Raw genomic sequence first — 27248 nt, forward strand, 5'->3', positions numbered from 1 at the left:
CAGGCCCCGGCGCACGTCTCGATGTGTTGGTTGAGATGGGAGCAAAAGAGCGGGGGAAAAGTGAAAAACACACACACAAGGGATGCGGAGGAGGGAAGTAAGAGGTAGGGGGGGAAACAACATGAACGACGAGGGGCCTCTTTTCGATGAAATACCCGGCAATTAGTTCTTATGTTATCGCCAGAGAAGCGCCAGTTAGGAGAGACAGCCAGTGAAAAGAAACACCTCATAATGCGCCCCAGCCAGATGCCATATCGAGACCAAGCGACGTCCAGCAATCAGAGCGAAACGATGCCCGTCGTGCGCGATGTTTCCAACCGGCAATGAGTGGTGTGTGTGTGTGTGTGTGTGTGTGTAGGTACCCAAAGATGCAGAGCAATTAGTCGCAAGATGCAGCGCAGGGCAGCGCAGCACATCGCACTCGCAATCACAGTTGCAGTCCACCTCCTCCAAGGCCATGGCACGGCGACGGCGCTGGCACTCACTGGCAGGCAGCGGACGCATGGCAATCAAAACTTCTCAGCAAACACCCCCCTCCCCCTCCCTCCTCCGTGGCGCCGACAGGACCAGGCCAGACCGTCAAGAGCAGGGCGACATGTCAGCGATTGGCCGCGGTGGAAACCGGCGACGCCCCTTTTACAGTTTCTTGGGCGCCGTTGCAGCTGGCCACCGCCAGAAACAGAATGAAGCCCTCGTCTCTCACTCGACTCGGTCGGTGACTTGGGTCTTTTACCCTCTTTGCCTCTCACATGAGAAACGGTCTGGCCCACTCTCACCTCCTCTTCAGCTCATCCGTGGCCACTCACGTCTCTCCGCGCTTCCAGACTTCACCTCGCTCACAGGCCTGGTCCTTGTCAATCTGGTCTCCGGCTTCTTCCCGCCCATTCCGACCAGGCCAGAGCTTCCCCTTCCCGCTTCCCACCTGGCACCCTTCCGCCCTCTCTATTTCGCTTCGCCTTCTTTTGCCCGGGCGCCTGTGCTCTTTGCCGCGTCTGTGTCTTCCCTCTGCCGCTCCCGTCGCCCGTCCGTCCCTTTCCCAGGATGATTACGGCGCAAGGGCCACAGGCCACAGCTGTCACGGATACCAGCCCTCCTCACCGCATCGCTACATCACTCATCAGCCAGCTAGGGGTGGCTTGGAATGTCAGGCACGCGTACGACTCTTCTAAATTCGTCCCTCATGTCGTCGAGTTCTCGCCAATTGGATCATGTCTGAACCTCTCTTGGCGTGATTGTTAATCCCCGATGGATCCTCATCCTGCTTCTCCGCTGCGGCTGCGGCTACCGGTGGCCTTCCTCGACCTTCTCCTGACCTTCGAATTGTGGTGCGCTGTCTCCTGCTGCATGACGCATCACGCACGATGAGGTCGATGAGGTTGTACAGCTTCACTCCCTCAATCTGAATTGAGACAGCCCTCCAACCCTCCCATCTGTGTCCAGCAAGGCACTGCTCATTCATTGCAACCCAGTCCCCAATCCTGCGTTCCTGACGTCGTGCGTCCAGCTCCGACCGCTTGGCCGAGAGCCGTTATCCGTCGACTATCGCCATGGTGGATTGACTGACCTGACATTCATGTTGGACTGACAGCAGCAACGTGAACGTGGGCAGTGGGCGCGCAGGTGGGTGATTGCGGGGCGGGAGAAACGCCCGAATGCTCCTCTCGGCACGGTCTCATTCGGCATCTCCTCACTTTAAACGCTCATGTCTCACTCACCAGACAACTCACCCGTTGTCCCCTCTCGCTCTCACTCAGTCTCAGCTCACCCACCCACCAGTTCACACCCGGCAGACCGGTCACATCAAAAAGGAACCGTCTTCCCCTCCTTCGCACCTATCATCGTCAAAAGCCAATCTTTCCTCCACCGCGGCCCTTCCCATTGGGTTCGTAATGCCCCTGTCAATCCGCACCCTCATCAATTCCATCAACTGCAGCCGCCGATCCTGCCACACCACCACCATCGGGCTCTTTCACCCTCCAAACTCTCTCCATTGGGCTGCGATGCACCTGCGACACCCCCAACTTCAGAGCTTCACCCGCACCCCGCGGTCTCGGTCCTGGCAGATCACCTGTGTGTCGCCGGAAGCTCTTGCTCTCTGTCCCGGATGGCGGCTGAGAGCGCGACACGACAGCAGGTGGCAAGTGTCACCTCGCGGCAGGCTTTTAGCCCAGTCTCGAACTCAAAACCGGCTTGCCCCCTTGGATCGAACCTCCAGCCTCTCAATGATCATGGAAGCCTTCAAATCGTGTGGTTGGGAGCGCAGAGAGACTCTCGGCCGGTCTTCGTACGGGATGTGATAACGGCGGCTTTCTCGGCAATCGCCTCATCATCTTAGGCCTCCACGGGCCAAGTGAAAGGCCCCCCGCGTTGATGTCAACGTACTTCAAGCGTCTCCTCCATCTCTCTTGCGGTTGGCTCAAGTCTGCATGTATCCGCTAACCGCCGCGTTACAGCGGCCAGCCTCATGCCTAACAGCTGGGTCCCGTGACTGGCTCGTAAGATGAGATTTGACAAGCTCATGCCACTGCGCCATCGTCCTGCACCAGCCAGGCAATTGCAGTAATATTTCAGGCGCCAATGCCGCGGCTGTTTTCAGCACTGAATCGTGCGAGATGCCAGCTACTCGACCCCCTCGTCAACAAGACGTGTGCTCGCCATTTGCATCTTGCATGTTATCTCAATGATCTTCGCTGTGTGTTGATGCTGTCAGTGACAACTCTGCTCCCTTTTGCAAATTTTGGCGTGTATGGCGTCTCGCTTTAATTGTCGTACGAGCTGAAGGGCTGGTCGGATATTCTGGTCTATTATCTCCGTCTGACAGCTCGGGTGGTGCATCTGCTGACAAACAAGGAATCCTTCGCGCCGTTCGTTCACGGCTAGTGTCTGTTTGAACGTCTGAATTACTAATTCAACCTGACAATCTGACACTTTGTATGTGAGCTTTGGTATGACTACCTGTCTGCGAAGAACAAACTTGATTCAATCACCGCCATCACCGCGTGCCAGCCACGTTCGAATAGCCAGCCCATCGAGGTTCTTTGCCTAAAGACGCAGCATAACGATGAACCTGGACACAGCCGAGGATCTATTGAACTTCAGCTTGGTTCAGGCTGCCCCTCCAGTCTTGTTTTGCACTATTTGCAACAAACCCTTTAGCCAAGGTGGGTATCTTGTAATGTCTCATCTTTCGTGCCCAAAGTTAAGCAGGGGATTTACGGCAATGTCCATGAAGATAAGGCCGAGGGAATGCGGTCTTTCTACGTGCAGGACGCTTCCGTAATTGCGGATCCCCGACCAACAGTACCATTAGTCTAACTCATGTGACAGAGACTGCATTGAAAAGACATGTCGCGTACTGTCGACGAGCAAGAAATAGGCCTCGTATCAGACCTAAGCCTTGTATAGAATGCCGAGCAGCGAAAAGCAAGTGCAATCTCGAGGAAAGATGCAGTCGCTGTGTTAAAAAGGGGCTTGTCTGTAGTTATTCCGACGCTGTTACTTACCAAAGACAAAACGAACCAGCGGCAGCTTCCACACCCATGCCGCCAGCGTCTGATAGTATTGGAGAGCTCAATCTATACGGTGGTACCCGGGATAACGGTACACTGTGTTTGCCTGCTGGTGAGGCGCAAGACTGGATCAGTTCATACAACCTTGGTGGAGTTGATCTCAACCGCCTCACGCCCGAAAATCTTGCAGTCTGTCTCCCCAACGAAATCGATGGCGATACGGATATGATTCTTTCGGGTAGACTGCACGAGATCGCCATATCCGGCATGGTCAATGACTGCACCATTTCTTCCATTTCTCGGATCTCGTTTCCTCTCAGCAGCATCCGACCTCACAGCGCTGCCGTTCAAGCTAGCGCAAGTGTTATTAGACAATCCCTGGCTGCATACCCCCAAATGATGCTCCGGCGCTCGACGTTTCCGCCTTTCATCCATCCTCATCAAGACAAAAGCAAGCTTCCTGTACCACTAGCGAACTGCATGGGAATAGCTGTCTTGTATGCGGCAAGGAATAAAGACACTCAGGCCTTCTTGTGGAAAACGATTCGGGATGAGCAAGAAAGGTGCCTTCGAGAGGTAAAACAAGCCTCGCAATCCCAAGCCTTGCTCAAGATAATAATTCGAATCTGCAGATGGCCGGCTGGTCTAAGTATGACGTCTTTGCGGCCATGCAATCGCAATTGATTTACATCATGATGCGAGTCGTGGATGGCTGCTGCGGAGGAGAAGTTCAGGGTCGAGAGTACAACACGAACATGCTGCTGGCATACAAGGTTTGCTGCGACAATCATGAAAAAGGAACTACGCACTGACCTTGTACCAAGGGTTTCTGGAGTCAGCTGATTACCCTCGATGTGACTTCTTGCGATGCTGCTGTCAGCAAAATGACTGAATGGGATGATTGGATTCTTGAAGAATCTCTTACAAGGTACATTTCAGTCTTCTTTGCGATTGACGGTCGTTAACCCTGTTTCAGAATTGCATGCGTTTGGTTTCTTGTCGCTCAAATCAGCTCGGTGAGAATGGGTATGCCATGCGGTATCCTAGATGCTTGGCATAATCTAAGACTTCCGTGCCATCAGTCGCAGTGGACTGCGAATACATCTGACGAATGGAAGGAAGAAACGGAGGCACTTAGTAGCATGCGAAATCTAGACAAGAGGCCTGTGACGTTTGGAGATCTTTACGAGCTGAATAAAGGGGCAAATCACCAGGCAGTGATTGACAGGCTGGATGTTTGGAATGCCGGGGTAGACAATCTGGGCGTTCTACTGAACGTTGCAGTGAACATGATTTAATTCGTCAAAGTCCATGGTCAACAGTCACGAGTGTGCGTCTCTCGCAAGCTGTCTTTACCTTTTTAATGAGACGGCACTGCCGGCGGTGCCATAAACTCTGTCGCGTGCCTTCGAAACGTGCTGAATCTATCACGTGAATCATCTTTTGCGCTCCTACCGGGAACCGACATTGGGCGCTGTTGGAAATCGAACGCACAACTACGTATTCATGAAACAATAGCAAATTTCCAAAACACAGGCACTTTTTGAGGGTAAGGCAGCTCTTGACCTGTAGTACTAGCAAATTCCCTATATGATCTATTCCAAACAACTAATGCCGACTAAACCATTGCAGATTGCCTAAAACTACAAAGGAACAAATTTCCGACCATCAATCCACCGATGATTACCAAGGAATTGCACCCTCTCTGTTCGAAAAGGTTCCAGAAGGACCACCCGGTGCAGCAGTTGCAAGCTGGATGACGCGCTCGGCTCCAACCTCCACAGGTTCACCAGCCTCCATGAACCCGTTCATCTTTGTTTTGACCAGACCCGGGCAGACGGCGTTAGAAACTCCGCCAAAGGGCTTCAAGATGCGAGCATAATTGACCGAAAGCATGTTGACCGCCGCTTTACTGGCGTCGTAAGCCTTGTAGTCGTTGTTGTAGAAAAAGGTGTCCGGGTTTCCCGAAACCTCAAGGGAGCCCATCGTAGACGAAAGAAAGATGACACGGGGATGGTTGCCCTTTCGGAGAAGCGGAAGAGCGGCTTCTGTCAGGGCTGCAGTGCCAAAGACGTTCGTGTTGAATGTCTTGGAGAATAGGTCTCGAGTGGACACAAATTCGTCCGGCTTAGTGTCAAGAGCGACCCCTGCGTTGTTGACAAGGACATCGAGCTTGCCGTGAACATTGGTGATGTGGTCAATGGCATTGTTGATCGAGTCATCAGAAGTAATGTCTAGTTGGATAGAGGAAACGGAGTGACCCTGCTTCTTGAGCGAGTTGGCAAGCTCGATACCGGAGTCGGGATTGCGGGATCCAATGATGACATGGAAATTGGGAGTCTTGGACAGAAGACGAACGACGGCTTCCCCGATGCCTGCGTTGCCTCCGGTAACTAGAGCGATAGACATTGTGACTTAGATGATCTGGTGTAGCCGAGGAAGGTGATGTTTGATAGGATGAAGAGAAGGTTGGATCTTGTTTGATGGGTGCTGTTCTGTAGGTTCCTCAGTTGGGAGTTCTAGGTGTGCCTTTTATCCTTCCCGTCGAAGGGGCGGATGACAAATGTGCCAAATGTCAACAAGAAGTCTTCCTTGTGGTATTACAAATGATGGAGCACCAAAGTGAGGTTCAGGACCAAATTGGCCGGCACGATGCGGGGCGCAATCGTTGATACCGGCGAATTTGGGCGGCGGAAAGTGGGGCTTTCACGGCGGTGGGCGGCGCTTGCGGCCAAAGTGGCCGCGCCATCGGGGAGTATTGGTTCGGCAGAGATTTCCACGGATATCCGCGTCAGTGAGCGGCTGAGTAATTTCATACGTGGAGGAACATACATGCTCATTTCAGAGAGCCACTATGTTGTTTGCAAAGATACACGGTGAGGTACCGAGAGGTTTTCAGCAAGTCGTACCCAGAATGACATGAAGCCTGCGAGGGCCGGAGTAGAACTGAGGTAAAATTTCCAAGGTATCTAAAAAACCTCATACGCAGGCCTTTTGACATTATTGACGGATCGGTCTGATGTTTTGCTTACTTTGTTGGGTATTGGCTCGTCTGCCCCATTCGTTGTGGGAAGTTGATAAGCTGACAGAACTGTATTCGAGGACGAATGCCATTCCGAAGGTAGGGAGGTGAAATAGTTTGATATAAGAGATGAGATGTAAGTAGTTGGACACCTGGGCTCATGGTTAACGTGTAAGGTGTGAGATATTTCAGAAATCTGATCAGACTGCATGCCACCCAGCATTATCAAGTGCAAGAAACGAAACGATGATATATAAATGTAGACGATGTAAACTTAGCAAGATCAAACATTGAACTAGTGTATGTAAGCCTTGGAAGAAAAGAAGAAGAAGTTCGGGCCGAAGGTGAAATGGGGTGAAGGAGCACAGATGTGACAGAGACCCGTCCTCAACACACATTGCCACAACCCTCACCAAACTACGACAGTCCTGGAGTCCTAGAATCTCAGCTCAGACTATCGTACAACTTTCCTTAACACCGAACAATACAATAGGGTCCAGGCCAGTCACAAAAAAAAAAAAAAAAAAAAGGCATCGAAATGCAGCATTGATTACTGTGTCAACGTGGCCTGATAACCTCAACATCCACCAACCGTTCGCAGCTCTTTCGCCGGATGCTTCCTATTAGTGCTCTTACAGCGAAAGGTCGCACTCAGAGAGAAATCAGAAGATACTGAAATCAAACAAAGCTTGTTTGCACAGTTTACAGACGTTGCCACAGTTCTGCATGCATGCTAGGATTCGAAGGAACATGGGGCGCAATCGGACATTCAAGGTAAGTTCAAACTAGGATGCACCTGGAAGTTTCTCAGCCGGCATGTCGCCTCCCAGGCTTATGAACAGGCTGTACCTTCGACGAGTAGACCCATTCAGAATAAGGCCTTTGACTGTCTCAGGCTCCCAGCAGTACACCGATTGGCAATTGCAGCCATCCAGAAATACTGGCACCTCGAGACGCAGACAAGTTGACAAATCCAGTCATTGCTACTGATGGTGTGACAGGCTTTGACACTTTATCAGTGACGTGAGACGCCGACGCAGGGCCCGAGTTTATTTTCTTAAGCGTCGTGGCTGGAAGAGCGCGCATTCGGATGCAAGCTCAAGCCCTCCCGTGGCAAGCAAACACACTCGAATTTGTCAATTACTTCAGATGAACTGACCATTCTTTTGACAGTGCTGACTGACGTCCGCAGAAACGTCAGTGCAACAGCAGTAGGTCCCGCTTCCTGGCAGCTGAGCCTCTGCCCTCATCCTCAGCCGGCAGGATCTGAACCATGATGCAGTGCACAGACGGGTATGTTCTGGAGGAGTCGGGGCTCTTTCCGGTCAAACAAATCTCGAGACGTTTGGAAGGCATATCTATGGTATTTGAGAACGGCTGCATCCACATGTACACCGAGGGCTGCCTCGGCTTTCACCAAGTTGCATCCCATCATTGGCTGGATGCTGAGCTGTATGCAGGTACCGGCCGTTTCGCCATAGTCTCTTCACCTCTATAAATCACTACGGCTCCCAATACGACTAGTTCGTGTTCGTGATCCGGATCCCCATCATTCAATTCTATTGCCTTCCTAATTTCAAAGAAGACTATCATGCGTGGATTTATTGTTTTCGCCTCCGCCTTGTGCGCGAGCTACGTCTCTGCCCAACAGGGAGCTGTATGCTTTGACGACTTGGACTGCCTACTCGCTGTAAGCGCTCCTTGCTTCAAGACTAGCAAAGACGTCTCACTGAACGTTATGAACAGGGCGGCCAGAATGCAAAGTGTACCAGAGCACAAGCTGGGGCAATCACCGGGTGCGTTTGGACAAGTTATTATCTGCCGTAGCAGTGCAAGAGGCTGACCTTTACCCTAGGAACTGTGCAGGCGGTACTGCTGCTGGAGGAGCAGGTGCGGGTGCTGCTGCTGCCAAGGGCAAGGGCAACAATGCTGCTGCGGCGGACCCTATCGGCTCGCTCCTTGGAGGTCTTACTGGGGCGAAGGCCAAGGGCAAGACTGCCACCGCCGCCGCTCCAGCAAAGGCGAAGGGTAAGACACCCGCTGCTGCTGCTCCGGCAAAGGCGGCCAAGAAAGCAAAGAGCCCAGCCCTGGGAGCTAGACAGGCCGCGGCCGTTCCTGCCGCCTCCGCCGCCCCTGCTGCGGCTCCTGCTGCGGCTCCGGCTGCAGCTCCAGCTGCAGCCCCGGCCGCTGATCCCATCGGCTCGGTGCTCGGAACATTGACGGGCAAGACCAACGGTCAGGCTGCTGGTGCTGCTGCTGCCCCTGCGGGAAGTCAAGCTGCCGACCCAGTTGGTGCTGTTCTTGGAACTGCCGCTGGTGTTCTCAAGGGCAAGGGAGGCCAACCAGCTGGTGCTGCGGCACCCGCAGGCTCGCAAGCCGCTGATCCTATCGGAACAGTCCTGGGAACCGCCGCCGGTGTGCTGAAGGGCAAGGGTCAACCCGCCAACGCGGCAGCCCCTGCTGGCAATGCTGCTGCCAACCCCCTTGCGGCTCCCTTGAACACTGTGCTGGGTGCGGCTGCTGGCGTTCTCAAGAAGAAGGGAGCTGCTACTCCTAACGCTGCCGCTCCCGCTGCTGGTGCCGCCGCACCCCCTCCAGCAGCTGCCGCACCCCCTCCAGCAGCTGCCGCACCACCTCCAGCTGCAGCTCCTGCAGCACCTGCCGCGTCTAAGCCGGCTCCGGCTCCAGCTGCGCCGGCCGCACCCGCTGGATCCAAGCCTGCCGCCGCGGCTCCCCCCGCTGCTCCCAAGCCTGCTCCCCCGGCCGCGGCTCCTCCGGCTGCAGCTCCGAAGCCCGCTGCCCCTGCTCCTGCCGCTCCCGCTGCTGGCAAGCCTGCTCCTCCTCCCGCTGCTGCGCCTCCCGCCGCACCAGCTGCGGGCAAGCCTGCGCCACCTCCAGCTGCCGCTCCGGTCCCTGCTGCTCCAGCCGGTGGCAAGCCGGCCGCGGCCCCGGCTCCAGCTCCTGCAGCCCCCGCTCCACCGGCCGGAGGAAAGCCAGCTGCTGTCCCACCCGCCGCCCCGAAGCCAGCTGCTCCACCAGCTGCCGCTCCGGCTCCCCCTCCTGCCGGAGCCCCCGCGGCTCCCGCAGCCCCGGCGGGGAAACGTATGCGCGTGCGTTTCTAAACACATGGGACGTGGTTGATACATCGGGTTTTAATTTCTCAGTGGCCATGGCAAAGGCTTAAACACACTGGTGTGGAAAGCAACAAATAGGGATAGGCGTTTTGAAATCAGAAATGAATGTAAGAGACATGAGTTATTCAAGCTGTTAACACATTGAAACAACAATGAGTGATATGATTTTGACCACTAAAGGATTATGGTTTTCCCCTTCCTTCGCGATGCTGTAACTTCGAAACTGCAATGTTGCCTCTGGGAGAAAATGGTTTGTTGTTAAATCACAGCAGTCTCAAACGGAGACCGATGCTCTTGCGGCCATACGCTTCCATGCATAGCCCAGTTTTTGACAACAAGCATGACCGCTTCAGGCTGATCATGAGGTACGATATGCCCTGCCTCATCAACAGTAACGATGGATAGGTTTCCACTGGTCTTCGACATCCCCACATGAATATGGTTGCCCAATGGTTCTTGAAAATAAAGGCTGATCCATGGTGAAACTCGGTATTGCGCTTGTCCCTCCCACAAAAGGTCATCGAAAATGCGCTTGATCCCCTCGGTATTCCTACAAGCAAGCGTTAGCCGCAGGTGAATCCTTTTCGCTCCAAAGGTATTTACAGACGTACACGATGATGTCATTGTTTCCATTGATGACTAGAACCCGAGTGTGCTTCTTATCAAGGATTGCAGCTACTTCGCGACTTGTGGGAACAAAAAGCTCAGAGGCTTTAGACCACTGCTCGTTCAAGTCCATGTTCACCGTCTTGAAGTCAATCTGGTTCTCAACACCTATTTGCTTTTGCACATGTGCTTGGTTCAGGTATTTAGTGATCTCCTCCATACCTGATGTCTGTTAGTATTTGTGACTTAGGCTGTAAGTGCTCACCTACCGAGACGACCGCATAAGGGAGGCTCAATACAGTCAACTCGGTCATCGTAGGGGTTGAGACCACCAGGGGTGACCTTATTCATGACAACATCCTCGACAGGTTTGCACGCTCCGTAAGCTGCTTCGCATGTCTTACCATCGTATGCCATATCACAGAGTCGGCTGAAATGGTCGCACGTGGGATAACCGGCAGCCATCTCAGCACACTCGGTGTCGTTGAAGCCTCTTCGAGATACCGAAAGCTCGACGCCTTGGACCGAAGTTGGCATGCAAAAGTGCTCATATAGACCTAGAACAACCTTTGGAAAGCTGACAAGGGCGTTTAATAGAATGATGGAATCCAGTCTTCTTCTCATTCTGCTGACATACGTAGGAACGTATTGTCCACCAAATGACTCACCCGCGAAGTGGATAGACCTGTTGGATAGTTCGGGAAAGACATCATCAAGGAAGATGTCCAGGAATTTATCGAAGTCATTCTCGGCCTCGTTCAAATCGTGGGCCCAAAGATTCGAATCGTTCGTGTAAGAGAACCCTACCCCGATAGGTTGACTAGTAAGCTCGTGGGTCAGTGGGAATAAGGCATGGTGTTTACAAAGGCCCGCTCACTCAATGAAGAGAACATTGGCGAAATTTGTCCCACTGAAAGCATTCCTCGTCGTACTATTGCCAGCCTCGTTGATTTTGCATGGGCCAAGCTCGTAAAAAGCACCAAGAAGAGACGAACCACCAGGGCCGCTGGTAAAGCAACCTTGCCGTTAGAAAGTCCGAGGATGTAGAAAGACGAAAACGAATCTGATCGCAGCGATCGACGCACCCGTTGACCCAAATAAGTAATGGCGCAGTTTGAGGATTGTTACGACTTTCGAAGTACCCTAGGAATTGTCAGAACCATCCAAAATTGACAATCTGAATAAAATCTTGATTAACACACAGAAAAACATTTCTCTGTTACGGTTGACGGGAACAAAGCCTGTCCATTGCCGCGAGCCTGCATCACGGAGCCTGTCGTCTTGTCTAGTGACTCTTGGCTGGTGCCACAAGAGTGACGGTAATGGGTCCTGGTGGGGAAGGTGCTTCTGTTCTACCTCAAAGGGGACAGAATAGACAGCACCTATCCACCAGGACAGAACGTAGCAGAGGGCTGGAAAAAGCGTGGTAACTGTCATTTTTGGCGACAAGTCCGAATAGCAGTTGTGAACGAAAAGATTCCAAGCGCATCAGCATAATGTCGAGGTTGGGCATACAAATAAGTTGTGGTTCAAGTTTCCTAATCAGGCAACCAAATGCGACCCCCTTCAGGGAATCAAATGCGACAACGTTCGGAGGAGTTAGACAACATTGATTGGTCAAATTGATCACATACCTTTTTGGGAGTGACCGCGAGTAGACTATAGCTTGCAATAGATCTCTGATTTTTGGTGAACTGTTTTCTGAAACTTATGGTATCGTTATGTAGAGCGGACGCGGAAATTCCACGAAGGGAAGATCTGAAGAAACGAAACAGGGACAGGCTACTAATTGAGCTCTTTCATATCAAAGGAAGATTAGAAGCAGTGGCATAGAAGAAGTGAGGGCATCTGATACGCCATGCAGATTCCATTAGTGCCCTAAATTGGGAAAGTGAGTATTGTTGGCTTAGTAAACTTTAACGTCATATTCGTGGAAATGAAGATATAATCCATACACTTTAAAAGGCTGTAGCGATATTACGACCAAGAATGTTACGCTTGGTATTCCAAGTTTTTGTAACGACGTAAGTCCCAAGCGACACAGAGTAAGCCTATTACACCCCGCACCTCAAATAACTTGAATATCCACTGTCTTTCATCCAAGATGACAGGTTCTCCACTGGAAGGGAGCTCATACCTGCCGTGGTTCTCGCGAACAAAGTCTCATACGGATGAATGCTGAACCCAAAATAATCTCCCTCTCGGAGTGGATCCAGGACCCCAGGAGGTGTTGATTTACAATAACTTCCAGCATCGCCGATTTTGTGAAAAGAAGCCATCAAGACGTCAACGGTATATCCCGCGCCCGTGATCATCAACGTAGCTCCCATCTCGGCATGAGCGGCACTGTGAAGCGTATTGTAGCAGCCGCTAAGTCCAACAAGCTCGCTAGGTCCCCCGAAGATCGAGTGACTTCTTCCTAAGGAAGCATCAAGCAAAAGGCTGATCCCAGTTTGATCCGTGGCCCAGACCATTGATGGAACATAAAATCGTGGCCAGCATTTCGCAGTTATTCCAACAAGCTGCTAAACGATTAGTCTCTTTTATGGTTATTTGTCCAGGCGGTTGAACTGGTTTACTAACAAAGATTGAATAGCACACATCGTAGGAAATAATAACGAAGGAAAGTAAGGGAACGCCAAATACTTTACCTTGGCTTTGTGGGTTATTTTTGACAACAGCGTGTCAGACCAGCAACTACTGCTCCAGTAGGGCATGAACGGACCCCGTACACTAGCATTCAGAAGAATAAAATAGTCATACTGTTCCCAGATATTGTTGCCGCGAAGAACTTCGCCGTGAGCCCCAAGATCGGAGCAAGTTCCCTCTCGCGTCACAATCTGGACATTTTCTCTTTCCGGTACTTCTCTGAGGGCATCTGTCCTCCCGTTGAAGATGAAAATGAAGTCAGCTGCACGGTGAAGTCCAAACTTCACGAAGTATCGTAAATTCTCGCGGGACTTTTCGCTTTCGGTGTATGAATAGACTATAACAATCCGTGGAGTTTTTGTTGTTGATTCTGTGGTAAAATTTGCTTGAGAGGTTAACTCAGGCTCGGCGATAGAGGGAGAATAAGTGAGTCGGCCTTGAGAGATAAGAACAACCCATATCGCCAATAATGTGAGAACAGGTAGCCATCGGGGATAATTGATCGCTGACAGCATCGTGACCGCTGCGGGAAAAGTAACTGAAAACAAACGACTGTCAAGAGCAGGTTTTGATGAAATGACCAAGAAAAATTACAAGCTACACGAAGGAGTTCATACGTCATTTCACACATTGCTGACTGTTCCCTATTATCCCTGGACAGAAGCATATTTTGCAAGCAAGGGGTGAAAGGGTCAGGTCGTGAAGAATGCAAAGGGTCAGCTCAACTAGCCAAGATTCATCTAAATCCCCCCACCAATGATAACCAAGTGGGAATGCTCGCCAAACTCCTGATTGGGTTATGTTACCGATTCCGAGTACGGACCTCTTCGCAATGTTCGGATAGATCTTCAAGACATCGGTTTTGGGCCTCTGTTTCGCGCTCTAACAGTATGGCCAGCTGCAGCAGCTATCCCATCGAGTGCGGCATGGCGTCACTACAAACGTGTGCGGAGTATTAGTAGCTAATTGGATATTAATCCGGTTGTTTCTCGCTCATTCCCGCGAATCAAAAAATCATGTTATCAGTCGAGTTGGAGAAAATTGGGGATTGTATGTACTGACGCCATGCCGCACTCGATGGGATACGGACACGAGGTTAACGATGAGACATTCGCGTTTTCGCTGCTGAAGTATCCCTCTCAAGGGGGCTTCACCAAAACATTGAAATTTCCATTCCGCAGTGTCTCATTCAGGTTGACTGGCTGCCGCTGTGGACAACCTTGACCTTTCATCTTTAATATCTCATGGAACCTGCATGCCTCACACATGACTATTGATGAAGACCATCACGTGAGCGGTTGACACATTTCTGTATTTTGCATTCTCAAACTGGATTGCTGTGTTTGCAGCTCTTCTCTTCTGTCGAGTTAGGAATATGACAGGTTGGTCTGGTCAACCTCTCCTCTTATCGTCGTTGTAGTACCCTCGGTAGGTTTGATGAGGCTCGGTCGGCAGGGTCCATGCAATCGCAGATCACGCATGCCAAGTTTGGCGATCACGGGTGAATCTCTGGTCCAATACCGCGGAACCAACGACCTGGCGAATGCAGCTCGCTGCACATCTTTGCCAAATTTTGACATCGAAGTTAACCCCTTCCCAACGCATTGTTCTGCTTCATGGTATCAGATGAGGTGTTTGAAGAAAGATTCACAGCAAAGCCAAATGGGAGAGTGGCAGTGGTTGCAAGCAATATGAGTTGAACCGTCTTGCGCTGGTCTTGGAAGAGCGGAACAAACGATTCACTGTCGCAGCTCGGTTCACTGCGGGGTCTGAATGCTCTCGTCCAGAGACTCTTTTGTTGGTCCAGCGTGTGGTTTACGGCGGTTTCCGCAGGACATCAGAGCGAAGCCATCCCCGAACTACGCCATTGGACTTCCAATTGTCTTACAGTGACGAAACTCATTTTACTGACGAGCTTGGCACTTTGGACTATCTACCAAGACTGGAAGCTGGGCTTGACGTTGACTTATCCGCCGCCAGAGAAAAGGGTCTAGAGGGGCAGACGGCGGCAGCGGGAGGCGGTAGATGGAGGTTATTGCCGGAGATGTGGGGAAAGGGAGGTAATGCAGGGGACGGCGGGGGGGGGGGGGGGGGCTGGCGATGAGATGCGATGTGATGCGATATGCGCGGGCATTCCTCCAGCGCCACCGGGATGTGGGCGGGACCGGCGCGGGGTTGGAGCGACGGGGCTTGTCGGGCTCAGGGGGAGGAGGGTGGAGCTGTGGTCGAATTAAGGAAGGTAACATCTCGGCGACCGGCTATGCCCGACACTCATAAATATAAGCTTGATTTGGCCAATCCCCATCCAAGCAGACGCGGTGAAGCTCAAGAGCCAAGACTTTAAATCAACGGCCAAGACTTTGAGTGGGAACGATAATACGCGCGAATGAACTCAGCCGTGCTTGGTGCTGGCCAATTAATGGACCTCGATTGGCGCAAAAGGCAAGTCGATAACCAGCCAGTGCTTGGTTTAATCAGAGCGTTGTACGACATACCAACCAAAGCCTGGAAACCGTCCCTCTCTTGGCTCCTTTCACCGTCTTGGCATTTCCTGAACCATCGCAAAAGCCGCGATTTTTCTTGGCAACTTAAGACATGCCGGCCAACCGGCTTATCACGTCAAGCTTTTGGCGGGTGTCGTCAATAGAAGCGCATGCGACCTGACAAACTGAGCAGGTGCCCTCGACTTGCCCATGAGTCGACTCCTCAGCTATGGAGCACAGGAGCCACCTGCGTTTGCACCCGCAAAAAGAATTGCTGCATCTGATCCAGTTTGCGTACCACAAGACCGTCCGTTGCAGTGTGCTAAACCTTCGGTCTGATCCGTTTTGGGAAGGTTGAAAGTCGAAATACTTCGAAGTCACGATATGTCTCGCCAGCATGTGAGGTTCAAGATGGGAACGGTCAAATGGTTATATAAACTGCCATGAAGCCAGCCATCAAGGTGTCTTCTGTCCTCATCCTCATCCCAGTCCTCTCAAGTCAGGTTCTCCCCAATCAGGTGTCCGGTCCCCCCTCCAAGATGCAGTTCAAGACTCTTGTTCTCTCCGCTCTCGCGGTCGCCTCCGGCGCCTTCGCTCAGCGCTCTTGCGGCACCCCGTCTCCCTCTGAGGAGCAGATCGAGGTTGCTGAGCGTTTGATGCTCAAGGAGGAGAACGCCCGCGTCGCTGGCAACTCCACTCGTCTGGCTCCCATCAACGTCAACGTCTACTGGCACGTCATTGCCAGGTCCCAGACTGTTGCCAATGGGTACCTTACCCAGGCTACCCTGGACGAGCAGCTCGACGTCCTGAACGCGGCCTTCGCCCCCCACGATGTCCAGTTCTCTCAAGCCGGTGCCGACTGGACTATCAACACCCAGTGGGCTTCTGACTCGGCCGAGCTGACCATGAAGCGCTCGCTCCGCAAGGGCACCTACGCCGACCTGAACGTCTACTTCGTTCCCGGTACCCCCTACCTCGGATACGCCTACTTCCCCCAGACCGTTTCTACCGGCTCCTCCGCTTTCTACTACGATGGTGTCGTCATCCGCTCCGCTGCTGTTCCCGGAGGTAGCTTGGCCCAGTACAACCTTGGCCACACCGCCACCCACGAGATTGGCCACTGGCTTGGACGTAAGTGAACCACGCTAACACATTCAAATCGAAAGATGACCACTTGGCTTACACGCATGGCAGTCTACCACACCTTCGAGGGCTACCAGTGCGGTGGTAACGGAGACTACGTTTCTGACACCCCCTTCGAGTCTGAGGAGGCCTACAACTGCGAGATTGGCCGTGACACCTGCCCCACCCTTGCCGGCACTGACCCCGTCACCAACTACATGGACTACTCTGACGAGTAAGTATACCTCTTTGCGTGTATGCATGTAGAGCATGCTAATTCCCCTCACAGCGACTGCTTCACCCACTTCACTGATGGCCAGGAGACTCGCATGCACTCCTACTGGGACACCTACCGCGCTTCTTACCAGTAAGCGCGTGAATATTGGAACAATGCTCGCTTTTGTCAACACTCTGAGCATACTACTCAAATGTCGCAAGTACAAAACTACAGAAACCTAGTTCTTGTACAGTACTAAGACCACGACTAGAGGATGGATACTGGGGACGTAATATGTAATTAGCTAGCGAAGCATAATCTAGTTGCATCGACCAAAGTCTGACTTGGCTCATCTTTGTATACTTCCATCGGTCGCTAATTGCTGATGCTTGAGACAATGACGACGACAGCCAAGTTAGCACCGGCAACTGCAGAGAGAGCAAAGGTTCAATTCGAGACATAACTCTGAAAATGGACGCGCTCTACGTTTCGAGACGTTAACAAATTAACGTTTTGCCAACTCAGACACATTAATGCTTTACGAAAGCAGGTGCTACAACAGCTGATGTGTGGATGGTTGTGGGTGTCGCGTTCATTTGTGGCATTACCAAGCTACATGAACGAATCCGGATGCGGTCTGTGTACGTCAATATCTCATCATCCCCTGAGTATTCGAGAGCTGCCAATAAAGTGAAACATCATCGATTCAATTGATGATCGCCGAGAAAAAGTGTATAAATTTGCGCCATGAATCTTTCTTTTGTCACCGAAGATTTACGTATAACGCCGCAACATCAGTGGCTATCCTGCGAAGCTGACTTCACTCTAAATAAGTTCAAGATCTGCGCACATCCCTTGCGAAGCCAGATGGATCTTGATGCTCTGCGTTTGGACATGCTTTTGATAGTCCTTTCCATCATCAACCAGATGATAACAGGCAGTACGCCACCTGGAGTTGGGACCACCATCAAGCCATCGACGTCAAATACCCTCGGATCTAGATCTCCCATCTTTGTGTTTATGTCAAACCCAAGATCAATGACTAACTCTACTCCTGGCCCAAGCATTCCAGGCTGGATAATGCCGCCTTTGTTGAGCTCTGTCATGACGATAACCCCGTCTCTGTTAACGAGCTTCGCTTCCTCTGGTGTCTTGAACATCTCAACACGGGGATATCGTTTTTTGAGCTCGGCCTTGAAACCGGGAGTGATAATGTTGGTGCCCCCAAGAAGCACAATAGATAAGTCGAGCATGTCGGCTTTGCGATAAGAAGCGAGCAGACGAACTACGCCATCCACAGCAATGTTGCTAGGCTGTCCTTGAAGACGCTCTTCAACATGTTTCCGTCTACTGATACTGCCCATAACGTCCGATTCAGAGATCTGAATCGGCAGTGGACGCTGAACCAGAATACCGTGAGTCCGAGAACATTTATTCAGCGTAGAAATCAGATGGAGAACTCCATCTGTAGATGCATTTGGTGCCAGTTCGTACGGAATGAAGTCGATGCCGGCCTAAGACACCTGAATGAGTTTTCGCCATAGTCGGAGATTGGATTTCATTTAGCCATGACATACCTTGGCCGCCACTTCTGCCTTAATGCGGAGATACTCGTCGGCATCTACACCAGTGTTGAAATACACTACCGCGAGAGTTGGCTTGATGCCATCTATACTCTTGCTGTTTCTGATACACCATGACTCCAAAAGCCCAATCACTGGCGCTCCTTTGAGGAATAGAGCTTGGCAGACGTGACTGTATATAACAGAGTCCCACTTGTCGCTCACGTAGACCGCTCCAAAATCGCTTGATGTCATGATGAGCATACCGCGAGACCTGGAAAAGGACCAATATTGACTGAGCAAGTAGCTTTCATACAATAAAGTAGAACGCGGCGGGCTGCTGATTTTTGTACCCCAATGTGAATTCGCAAAGAGGGTGAAGGCGATTTCTGAAGTTGCCAGTGCTTGTTTAATTAGTGTCTCATGTTCTCCATGACAACATGTCAACACATTGCATTGTCACAGGCAAGGATCGACACCAACACCTTTTTTGTGGAACGCGACCAACCTGATGAGCTGGGGTCTAAGTAGGTTGACTCGACAACCAGAAACGAAGATGCTCTAGAAGGTCCCGTTGAATAGAATAAACTTGAAGTCTGTCGCCGGGAGAAAATTCAGGGAAAGGCTGCGAACAACCGAGATGATAAACGCAGGCTTCAAGAATTGTTCACATTCCAGCCGCAAAGCCCCTACCCCGTTTTGTCTCCTACTATTGCAGTGATTTGTACAATGGTAGATAAGCAGACATTGAGCATGATAAGATGAATATGACCTCACAATACCAAGCTATCTTAATCTTCTAACAGCCACGCCGCCTCAAAGGATGCCATCAATATCATGAGTTTGTCAATTGCCACTCAATTACTTCAACCTTGGCCAGATTTAGATATTATGCTGGACGAATGCCGATGGTCAACATAGCGGCTCGTTCATCCCAAAGACGACATCATATTTGATGCAGATCTATCTCACCCACTCGTTCGACTTTTCCCAAAGCAAGCTAGCTTTCGACACACTGTACGCATGCTCGCCATATCCCGGACTGTACAGTCCTTTTGATTGTTCCCATGCACCGATTATCTGGCAGTCCTCAAGGTATCGCCCGCCTTTCCCTTCCAATGCCGCAGCAGTCGCAGCCCAAACCGAGGTGGAGGCACCTTGAGACGGTGTTTTGTAGATTTTGGATAAGTAATCGTCTTGCTTCAGAACCTGTTGCTGTTCATCAGACATATGTCTTGTCAGATCCGTGAGGACGGCGCCGGGTTGCACGCTCCACGCGTGTATCCCTTGTGCGCCATAACGGCGCTCGATCTCATTCGCAGTCCAAAGGTTCGCTGTCTTGCTCTGAGCATACGCAGCCATGGCATCATAGTGGCCATCAAAATTGATGTTGTCGAAACGAACTTCTCCGAAGCGATGAGCAATTGAAGCCAGGATGACAACTCGAGAAGCAAACTCCTGTGTAACCCCTGCAAGCAATGCAGGATGAAGCAGTTCAAAAAGAAGAAAATGAGCCAGATGATTGGTACCGAACTGTGTCTCAAAGCCATCCTGCGTTCGGCCTTCTGGAGGGGTCATGACTCCCGCATTACATATGAGGATGTTGAGCGGCACTTTGAGAGACAAAAAGGCCTCAGCAAATTTGCGTACACTGGCAAATGAAGCAAGATCGAGTTCCAAAAGGTGAACACGCGGACTGGAGACAAGGGTGTCACCCAGAGCAGCCTTGGCCTTCGAGATGTCGCGGGCGGTCAGGTAAAGCGAAGCGCCAGTGAGAAAGAGAGCCTTTGCTGTGTCGATGCCAATACCAGCGGAGCACCCTGTGACGAACGCTGTTCGATTGAACAGTTTGTCAATCAGGCCCTCATCGCGAATGATTTGGTCTGCGTCTGGGCGGTTGTCTCCTGGACCGCAAGGATTGGCGTGAACTGCGACATAGCGATCCGCCATACTCAAGGCATGTAGTGTCTAAAGAGAAAGATAAGGAATGACAATGTACGGCCAAAGGTTGGCAGGTCCGAGGTCAGATTTCCCTATAAATAACCCTTCAGCATGACCATCCATGGCGAGGCCCGCATCTCCAGTCGGGACGAAAAAGGACGGACCATACCCCAACACAAGAAAGCCAACAGTATGACCCAACATAAATTACTAGACTTGATATGTTTTACAAAGATTGGTACATGGAAGGTGGAACTATCGACGGACGCATTTGAAATCCCGACCTCTGTTCACGGACTTTGGCGGGTTTTCCCCGGCTAGCTGACTTCAAGTGTCAGCAGCATCAGTAAAGTCCGATTCGCCCGTAACGGAAAGCCCAAATAGGAAGATATTCGGCGAATGACCATTCCACACACTGTGATGCGAACATATAACACACGAGATGGGCTGACCTGGTAAGTCACATTCCATTATCACGGAAAATTAAGCTTCGACTCTCTTTGAGCTTTGAGGAAGACACCTATTGATTGAAAAGATCCAATCAATGATGCTTTAGTGTTCATGTATCTTGCAAGAGAGTATGTTAAAGATCGAGTTAGTGAGCCTATCAACGTCCTTGGGTGTTTCGGAGCTCTCGTTTGCAGCATAAAGTATGGAAAAGTGGGATAAAAATCTGAGGCGATGATCGTTTGTATATGGACAAGATCGGCACTCAGCTCAAGCTGACTCTCAGAAAGCAGCTATCGAGAAAGTAAAGCCGTCTATTTCAACTGAGTTGATGTTAACGATGAGCTCATATTCCTCCAGGTCGCGGCATCGCAAGGGAAATGACCCTCAAGCTAGAAGAGTTAACCCAGTCGCATGATATGTCGATGCATGCGAGCTCCAGTCGTGAATGGTGTCTTGGAATAAAACCATGCGATGGTGGATGTGAAGATACACCGGGACTTCAATATTTTGAGATATGGGCAGACTAGGACCTTTGCGGAGGTATCGTCTTAGTCTTTAGGAAAACTCCACAAATTAGATATTGCAATTGGACTGAGATATTGGGAAGACTCGTTTGCTAGAGATCCTCGCAATATTTACGCCTTAACACCTTAAGTCATGGAAAGTTGAGGAAAGAGATATAGTGATATGAATTTATATATAACATCGACATGTCACATGGAAGTGGACAATGGCTCAAATATGGTGGGAGTAGTCACTGCATTGAGTCCATCTTCGGTTGTTATGTGGTAAGTGGCTGACTGACAGAAGACGACTGCGCTTCCTCTACAGATGCCGGCCATGCTGTAAACAAGCTACTACTGACTGAGTATATAGATGTGACCGGCAAAGAGACTCGGGGTTCCGCTAGAAGATTTGGATCTGCTTAAGCAATGGTCTTTTGAATTGTTCACATTGGAAGGAACTGTCGAGAGAGAATTCGGCTTCCATCGTCATTTACGCATACCTTCACTAGGAACCATACCAATGTTTGAAAAGTACGCGGGTTCTAATTATGTTATGAACCAAAAGTTTGGTTATTTCAGGCATGCTTTCTCTGAAGTTTGCCCATCACACCTAGAAGACACAATTCCAAGCTGGCTGGTGATGCTTAAATCCCTTTCCCGTTGTGCTGCTGGCTGGTGATAGACCAAGCTGAGGTCTTTTGTATGTAGTAACTGTCGTAAGGCTTAACCCCAGCAGTGAGAGGGTATTCGCCCGGTTCGGAGGTAATTTCAACCTCTCTCGTGACCCATATTCGGCTGAGGGCCCGCTGTGTAACTGGCCAGACAATAGGTATGGACGCACAAACCGTAGCCAGGTTGACCTCAACCGTTGCTAGCACAGCAGGAACACAGGCGTACCAAGACGGATCCACCCGCGGGTAGGTTCCGGCCTCTGTGTTCTGGATTGACACGAGACGACTGACCCCAATAGCAACAACACTGTTAACGAATAAGGTCAGTAACCCCACAATGATGTCTGAATAGTATGTTGGGACGCTTACATATCACCTAGAATGAAAAGTGAGACAACTCCATAGACAGACCTTTTCCGAATGCCGTTTCCCCACGCGAATGGTAGTGGCAACCCACAAACTACCATGTCGAGAACCATGTTAGTCGCTACATGGCTAATGTAAGTTCTTTTGTAGACGCCTAAGTCGTCCGACCCGAATCCCCATCGGCCCGTGGCCGGTTTCGTCAGTTCCCACTGTGCCGAAACGGGATTGCATGGAAACCAAGCGATGACGGAGTATGCAGTGCCCCACATCGCTGTGACGATGAGCATTACCATGCTGATTCGATATGATAGTGAACCATGGTCAAACATTGTGAGATACTGACATAATAGAGCCAGCTTGATGAAGGTTGTCGCCATGCAATACGCAGCGTTGCAAATGTAAAAGGTCTATCGGCAAGTTAGCGCTTCAGATTCTACACCAATAGAGAGACATCCAGGAAGCTTGCCTTGATGAATGCCTCAGTGCCAGTTAATCCAAGAGTAGCATAGTGCTTGCCCAACCCGTTTGAGAGGGCTAATAGACACGGTCAGAATGCGTGCTTTCTTCGTGACCAACATACAATGTCCCTACCTATACATGTTGATATGGATAATAAAGTGGTGGTTACCTGGAAGGAAGAGAGAACTTAGCATTTTGACCCTTAGAGTCCGTTCGACTGGGAATTGACAACATACCAAGACCATAATGAGCAATGCATCGTCCCAGCCGGGGCGGCGAACGACGAAAAAAACGGATGTACAGCCGCCCAATGCCACAAACATAGGCGAGGATCTGAGGACGTCGTCAGCCTTGTGGTTCATTTCTGAGCAATGCCTGAAAATCGCGCATTGTATGTTAAATGAACGACAACATATCGAGTAGCATACCAGAAAAACAATAATAATGGCTAGCGCTGCCGGTCGCTGATTGAGCGCAGGGATTGCATCATCGAGGTCGACCATTGTTAAGTGCACATGTCATGAAGATGAAAGAGGATTGTGGATCGAAGTTCTTAGTACAATGACCGACGAATCCGCTTGGTCCGAGGAGAACGTGTGTCGTATGCGTGCCGAGCCTTATCCCAGCAGACACGTTGCCTGGGTACAGCTGGATAGGAATGTCCAGGGGACACTGTTTCTTTTATGTGGCCCACAGGAATTGAGATACGGTTCTCTAAATCCCTGTTCATAGCACCAAACTGCCGGGGATCTGAAACTCAAATATTTGTTTCGAGAACTTCCCCATGAACGTTAATCTTAAAATGGTGGGATTGTCTTGCCCATTGGAGTTTGTTTCGTTTCAAGACTGGGTTTGTTATGCGGCGCTGGACGCACGGAACAGCTCGCGAACTACGCTAGTGCTCGTAGTTGGCCCCAGTGGTGCGTAAAACTCTCTCAGTACCCATTACCTTTGCTCAGGCAATTGCAAGAAAACAACGTTGCACAACGCGGCAATGCCATTCCTGCTGAAATGAATTGGATGGGTCTGTTTGAGTACGCTTCCATATATGTTCTTCGATTTCTGAGGCAATACGTCTGGCTCGCGCACAATCTCCTTCTGGCTGTCACTAATGCTAACCTTTTGAGCAAAGACCAGCAGTTACAAGAGCATCTCTGAGTAGAAGATGTTCTGCTGGCTCATCTCCTCTCGGGCTTCCACCGGAGACAACCTTAATTTGACCTGATTATATAATCTTCCCGAGCAGTATCAGTGATCAGGACGTTCTCAGAAGACAGCCCTTGCCCGATTCAAACAATTGGGCAACCTTTATCACTCCGTCCAGTGGAATCTGCGTCTGCTTCATCCCTTTGAAACAAGATCGTTGAGTTAAAAGGTCGTGGGTTATTATGCGTAGTTCTTAAGTATTGGGCGGAAAGCAATATGTTAATAGAGGAGGAATTCACTTAGAGCGACCTATAACCCTTTGATGAGCGTCGTCATAGCCTTCACATGATATACGAAAGTATGCAAGTGAAGGCTTCATATGAGGTCTATTTGCCTGTTTTATGTGACCATGCTGAGGGATACTTACGAAGCGATTCGCACTTGAAAACCTGATGATGGTGTTATTATTTAGCAGGCGTCAACATTGTAGATTTCTTGGGTTAGATGTGCAAAATGAAACGGGGAAGCTTTCATGTTTCGGCTTCGATGCAGCTGTGGTGGATGCTCAAGGTTGGCGGCAGCCATGCTCCCCCAATTAGATATTAGAGGTGACCCCCGACCCCTTCTTCATTGAGCATATCAGTCTTTTGTATAATGACAATCATGGTTTGGATTGAATTCTCTCCGTCTGTGTCTTTATTATCTTTCACAATAGGTAAGTGAGATTTCTCGTACTAACTACTATGTGGTAAGGTATGCTGGCACGACACATTTGGGAAGCCACTAAGACATCTGGCGGCGATATCGACGATATTATTGAAGAACAGTCCGGATTTATTCACATTACGGAGTCTGAGATAAGCCACTATTGCGAAAAGCAGTACAGCGCCCTGCTTTAGCAGCAGTTTTCTCTTATGAAATCGTCACTGCAGAAAAGATGCGAAGAAGCTGAAGAGTGGAACGAAAGACAAAAAGGCGAATCTAAGAGATAGGTACTCACAAAGGCACCGCCTTCAATTATTAGAACATGAACTATATAACGTCCCACACCTACTTTTAGCCACCCCCCATATTTAGCCACCCTATTTTTAATACCCTCATATTTATACATATTAACTTTAACTAATATTTATATATATTATGATACTATAATAATATAACTTTTGCTATTACTAAGGTTTTTAGACTTACTAGATTTATCTATACTACTTTTAAGTTCACCTATTTTAATTTAAGCCTTCTAAATAGCTTTAATATTAGTAAACTTCAAATTTAAGCTTATTTTAACCTTCTTCTATTTTCTAGCCCTACTAATATTAACCTCTACCTATAAAGCCTTAATCTTTTACTAAGCTACTATTAATTAATATACTTTTTTATTAAAGCTTTTCTAAACCTTCTAAAAAAGTAAGCGCTATATATACTTATTATTATCTAGTTTACTAAATAGGCTAAATTAATCCTAAAGCTTATCCCTCTTTTTAGGGGTTAACTAAGGGACTATAGATATATCTACTACCTATTTTTTACTTACTTTACTATTAGAGAGCCCTTTATAGACCTAACTAGCTAGTTTAATAGGAGTTAAAGTATTTTTAAGTAGTAAAGAGCTTATAAGAGGTCTAGCTATACTAATAGGCTATAAACTAATCTATTTCTAATTACTAATAATATTCTTACTTATTAGAGCTACTTTATATACTTTACTATAGTATATAATAAAGTTTCTCTTACTTATAACTATACTAGTATCTTATTTAGCTAGTAGGGTTAGCTCTTTTTTATATACTGCTTTAAGAGGCTTAAAAACTAACTAATTAAGTAGCTAAAGGATATATAATATATATACTAGTAAGAATAGTAAGTATATCTTATTCCTAAAGTATATATATATAAAAGTAGTAGTTTTATAGCTTTTATAACTATCTAAGATTAATAATCTAACCTCTAAGGGGTCCCCTAGCTAAGTTAAAGGAATAAAGACCTCTATTAACTACTTAATAACTATAGAGTCTAAAGTCTACCTATTTTCTATAGCTATAAACTTCTAGGATTTATATAGTATTAGATTTAGAAAGAATTATTACTACTAAATACTCTTACCTTTATATATAATAAGTAGAGGTAGTACTTTACTAGTTATAGAGATATACTTAATTAGAAATATCTAAGTATATAATCTAAGCTATTTCTTATAGATAGAATAAGTTTCTAATAATCTAAGAATAAGCCTATTTAATCCTCTACCTTTTAGAATATTAGTCTTATCTATATTATATTAATTAGAGGCTTTAATAGCTATAATCTTAGGTATAACGAAGTACTTAAACTATTACCTAATTATATTAATTAAAGCTTTATTAATATACTAAGAATTAATTACTCTATTTCTTTAGACCTTTATAGATAGGTTCTTCTTAATAAAAAACTATACTTAGTTTTTTCTAAGAAACTAAGAGTCCTTATAGATTTATAGGATACGTTTAGTAAAATCCTTAAGTTATTAATAGGTTAAAAATAAGCTTAAAGTAGCTTAAATTTAAACTTATTTAGCTAAATAGCTTTCTTAGTTTATAGAGAGTCTTTATAGATTAGAAAAAGCTATATCCTTTACTTAATAACCTTTTATATAATTTTTTAGTATTAATTATAGTATACTTTATTTAAATATAGTTTTTTTTATATTAGTACTATATATAATAGCTTTAAGAGCTTAGTTAATGTTATCTTTAGTATATTAGGGTATCTTAATTAAAAGAAAATATATATGAAAGATAAGGGCGATTAGATTAAAATTAGTGAAGTTGTAGAAGGTTGAAGTTAGTGGTCATTATAGCGGTGAGGCATTTTTAGGGTAGCCAAATGTAGGGGGTAGCTAAAAGTAGGTGTGGGATGTTAAATAGTAGTCTGGCTTCTAAATCGACTGAAAGAATAATTGGTCTACATATGACACATTTATGCCACGTAGTGAAGATCCTATCTGTGGAGTTTAACGTTCTATTACTAGGTATTATTTTCTTTAGATAAAAGAGGAACTTCTCAGAGGAAGCGCATCCTATCTATAAGAACATGCTAGAGAGAGTTGGTGTTTGAAGAGGCGCTGTATGCTTCGTTTAGTTACCAGCATGCTGGACATACCGGCTTGGTATTTTGAGGAAGAACCATTGAAGCGCAGCTCCGTCAGCACTAGAGACATTGCAACGCCATATTGAGTAGGTCCTTATGTCAATTTATGTGAAGATTGCTGACAGGAACTTCAGCATTTCCTCATATGCCAAGATGGTTAGAAGGAACTTCAGTAGTTCCTCATTGCCAAGATGGTTAGAAGGAACTTCAGTAGTTCCTCATTGCCAAGATGGCTAGAGGGAACTTCAGCAGTTCTTCAAGTGCTAAGATGGTGAGAAG

General features: G+C 48.6%; 10 protein-coding genes across 10 annotated transcripts; 3 read left to right on the plus strand and 7 right to left on the minus strand.

Annotated features, from left to right (window-relative positions):
* Nucleotides 1-3061: 3061 nt before the first annotated feature.
* CGCS363_v013898 (uncharacterized protein) lies at nt 3062-4807 on the plus strand (the record flags this gene model as incomplete). Its single annotated transcript, XM_036645747.1, has 7 exons — nt 3062-3161; nt 3328-3352; nt 3560-4085; nt 4142-4282; nt 4334-4437; nt 4486-4525; nt 4592-4807. 7 exons carry the CDS (start codon nt 3062-3064, stop codon nt 4805-4807), a joined length of 1152 nt encoding a protein of 383 aa, XP_036489839.1.
* A 385-nt stretch (nt 4808-5192) lies between these two features.
* On the minus strand, nt 5193-5918 carry ATR10 (Short-chain dehydrogenase/reductase ATR10; the record flags this gene model as incomplete). Its single annotated transcript, XM_036645748.1, has 1 exon — nt 5193-5918. One exon carries the CDS (start codon nt 5916-5918, stop codon nt 5193-5195), a length of 726 nt encoding a protein of 241 aa, XP_036489932.1.
* Nucleotides 5919-8122: 2204 nt separating this feature from the next.
* Nucleotides 8123-9653, plus strand: CGCS363_v013900 (uncharacterized protein; the record flags this gene model as incomplete). The annotated part of the gene is made up of 3 exons (XM_036645749.1): nt 8123-8221; nt 8278-8327; nt 8387-9653. 3 exons carry the CDS (start codon nt 8123-8125, stop codon nt 9651-9653), a joined length of 1416 nt encoding a protein of 471 aa, XP_036489034.1.
* A 270-nt stretch (nt 9654-9923) lies between these two features.
* On the minus strand, nt 9924-11708 carry CGCS363_v013901 (Carboxypeptidase Y-like protein; the record flags this gene model as incomplete). Its single annotated transcript, XM_036645750.1, has 7 exons — nt 9924-10215; nt 10277-10493; nt 10541-10848; nt 10909-11091; nt 11149-11277; nt 11357-11414; nt 11474-11708. The coding sequence occupies 7 exons, from the start codon at nt 11706-11708 to the stop codon at nt 9924-9926; spliced, it is 1422 nt and encodes a 473-aa protein (XP_036489283.1).
* A 617-nt stretch (nt 11709-12325) lies between these two features.
* Nucleotides 12326-13435, minus strand: CGCS363_v013902 (uncharacterized protein; the record flags this gene model as incomplete). The annotated part of the gene is made up of 2 exons (XM_036645751.1): nt 12326-12793; nt 12923-13435. The coding sequence occupies 2 exons, from the start codon at nt 13433-13435 to the stop codon at nt 12326-12328; spliced, it is 981 nt and encodes a 326-aa protein (XP_036489282.1).
* A 2411-nt stretch (nt 13436-15846) lies between these two features.
* On the plus strand, nt 15847-16896 carry CGCS363_v013903 (Extracellular metalloprotease; the record flags this gene model as incomplete). Its single annotated transcript, XM_036645752.1, has 3 exons — nt 15847-16534; nt 16598-16760; nt 16815-16896. 3 exons carry the CDS (start codon nt 15847-15849, stop codon nt 16894-16896), a joined length of 933 nt encoding a protein of 310 aa, XP_036489281.1.
* Nucleotides 16897-17536: 640 nt separating this feature from the next.
* Nucleotides 17537-18559, minus strand: folD (Bifunctional protein FolD; the record flags this gene model as incomplete). Its single annotated transcript, XM_036645753.1, has 2 exons — nt 17537-18256; nt 18320-18559. 2 exons carry the CDS (start codon nt 18557-18559, stop codon nt 17537-17539), a joined length of 960 nt encoding a protein of 319 aa, XP_036489280.1.
* A 708-nt stretch (nt 18560-19267) lies between these two features.
* CGCS363_v013905 (Short-chain dehydrogenase TIC 32) lies at nt 19268-20254 on the minus strand (the record flags this gene model as incomplete). The annotated part of the gene is made up of 1 exon (XM_036645754.1): nt 19268-20254. One exon carries the CDS (start codon nt 20252-20254, stop codon nt 19268-19270), a length of 987 nt encoding a protein of 328 aa, XP_036489279.1.
* A 1591-nt stretch (nt 20255-21845) lies between these two features.
* CGCS363_v013906 (uncharacterized protein) lies at nt 21846-22615 on the minus strand (the record flags this gene model as incomplete). The annotated part of the gene is made up of 2 exons (XM_036645755.1): nt 21846-22179; nt 22242-22615. 2 exons carry the CDS (start codon nt 22613-22615, stop codon nt 21846-21848), a joined length of 708 nt encoding a protein of 235 aa, XP_036489278.1.
* A 102-nt stretch (nt 22616-22717) lies between these two features.
* On the minus strand, nt 22718-23200 carry CGCS363_v013907 (uncharacterized protein; the record flags this gene model as incomplete). Its single annotated transcript, XM_036645756.1, has 4 exons — nt 22718-22772; nt 22830-22866; nt 22934-23030; nt 23126-23200. 4 exons carry the CDS (start codon nt 23198-23200, stop codon nt 22718-22720), a joined length of 264 nt encoding a protein of 87 aa, XP_036489024.1.
* Nucleotides 23201-27248: the final 4048 nt, after the last annotated feature.

This window comes from Colletotrichum siamense (genome assembly GCF_013390195.1).
Source record: "Colletotrichum siamense strain Cg363 chromosome Unknown KSG_Cg363_contig09, whole genome shotgun sequence".
NCBI lineage: Eukaryota > Fungi > Ascomycota > Sordariomycetes > Glomerellales > Glomerellaceae > Colletotrichum > Colletotrichum siamense.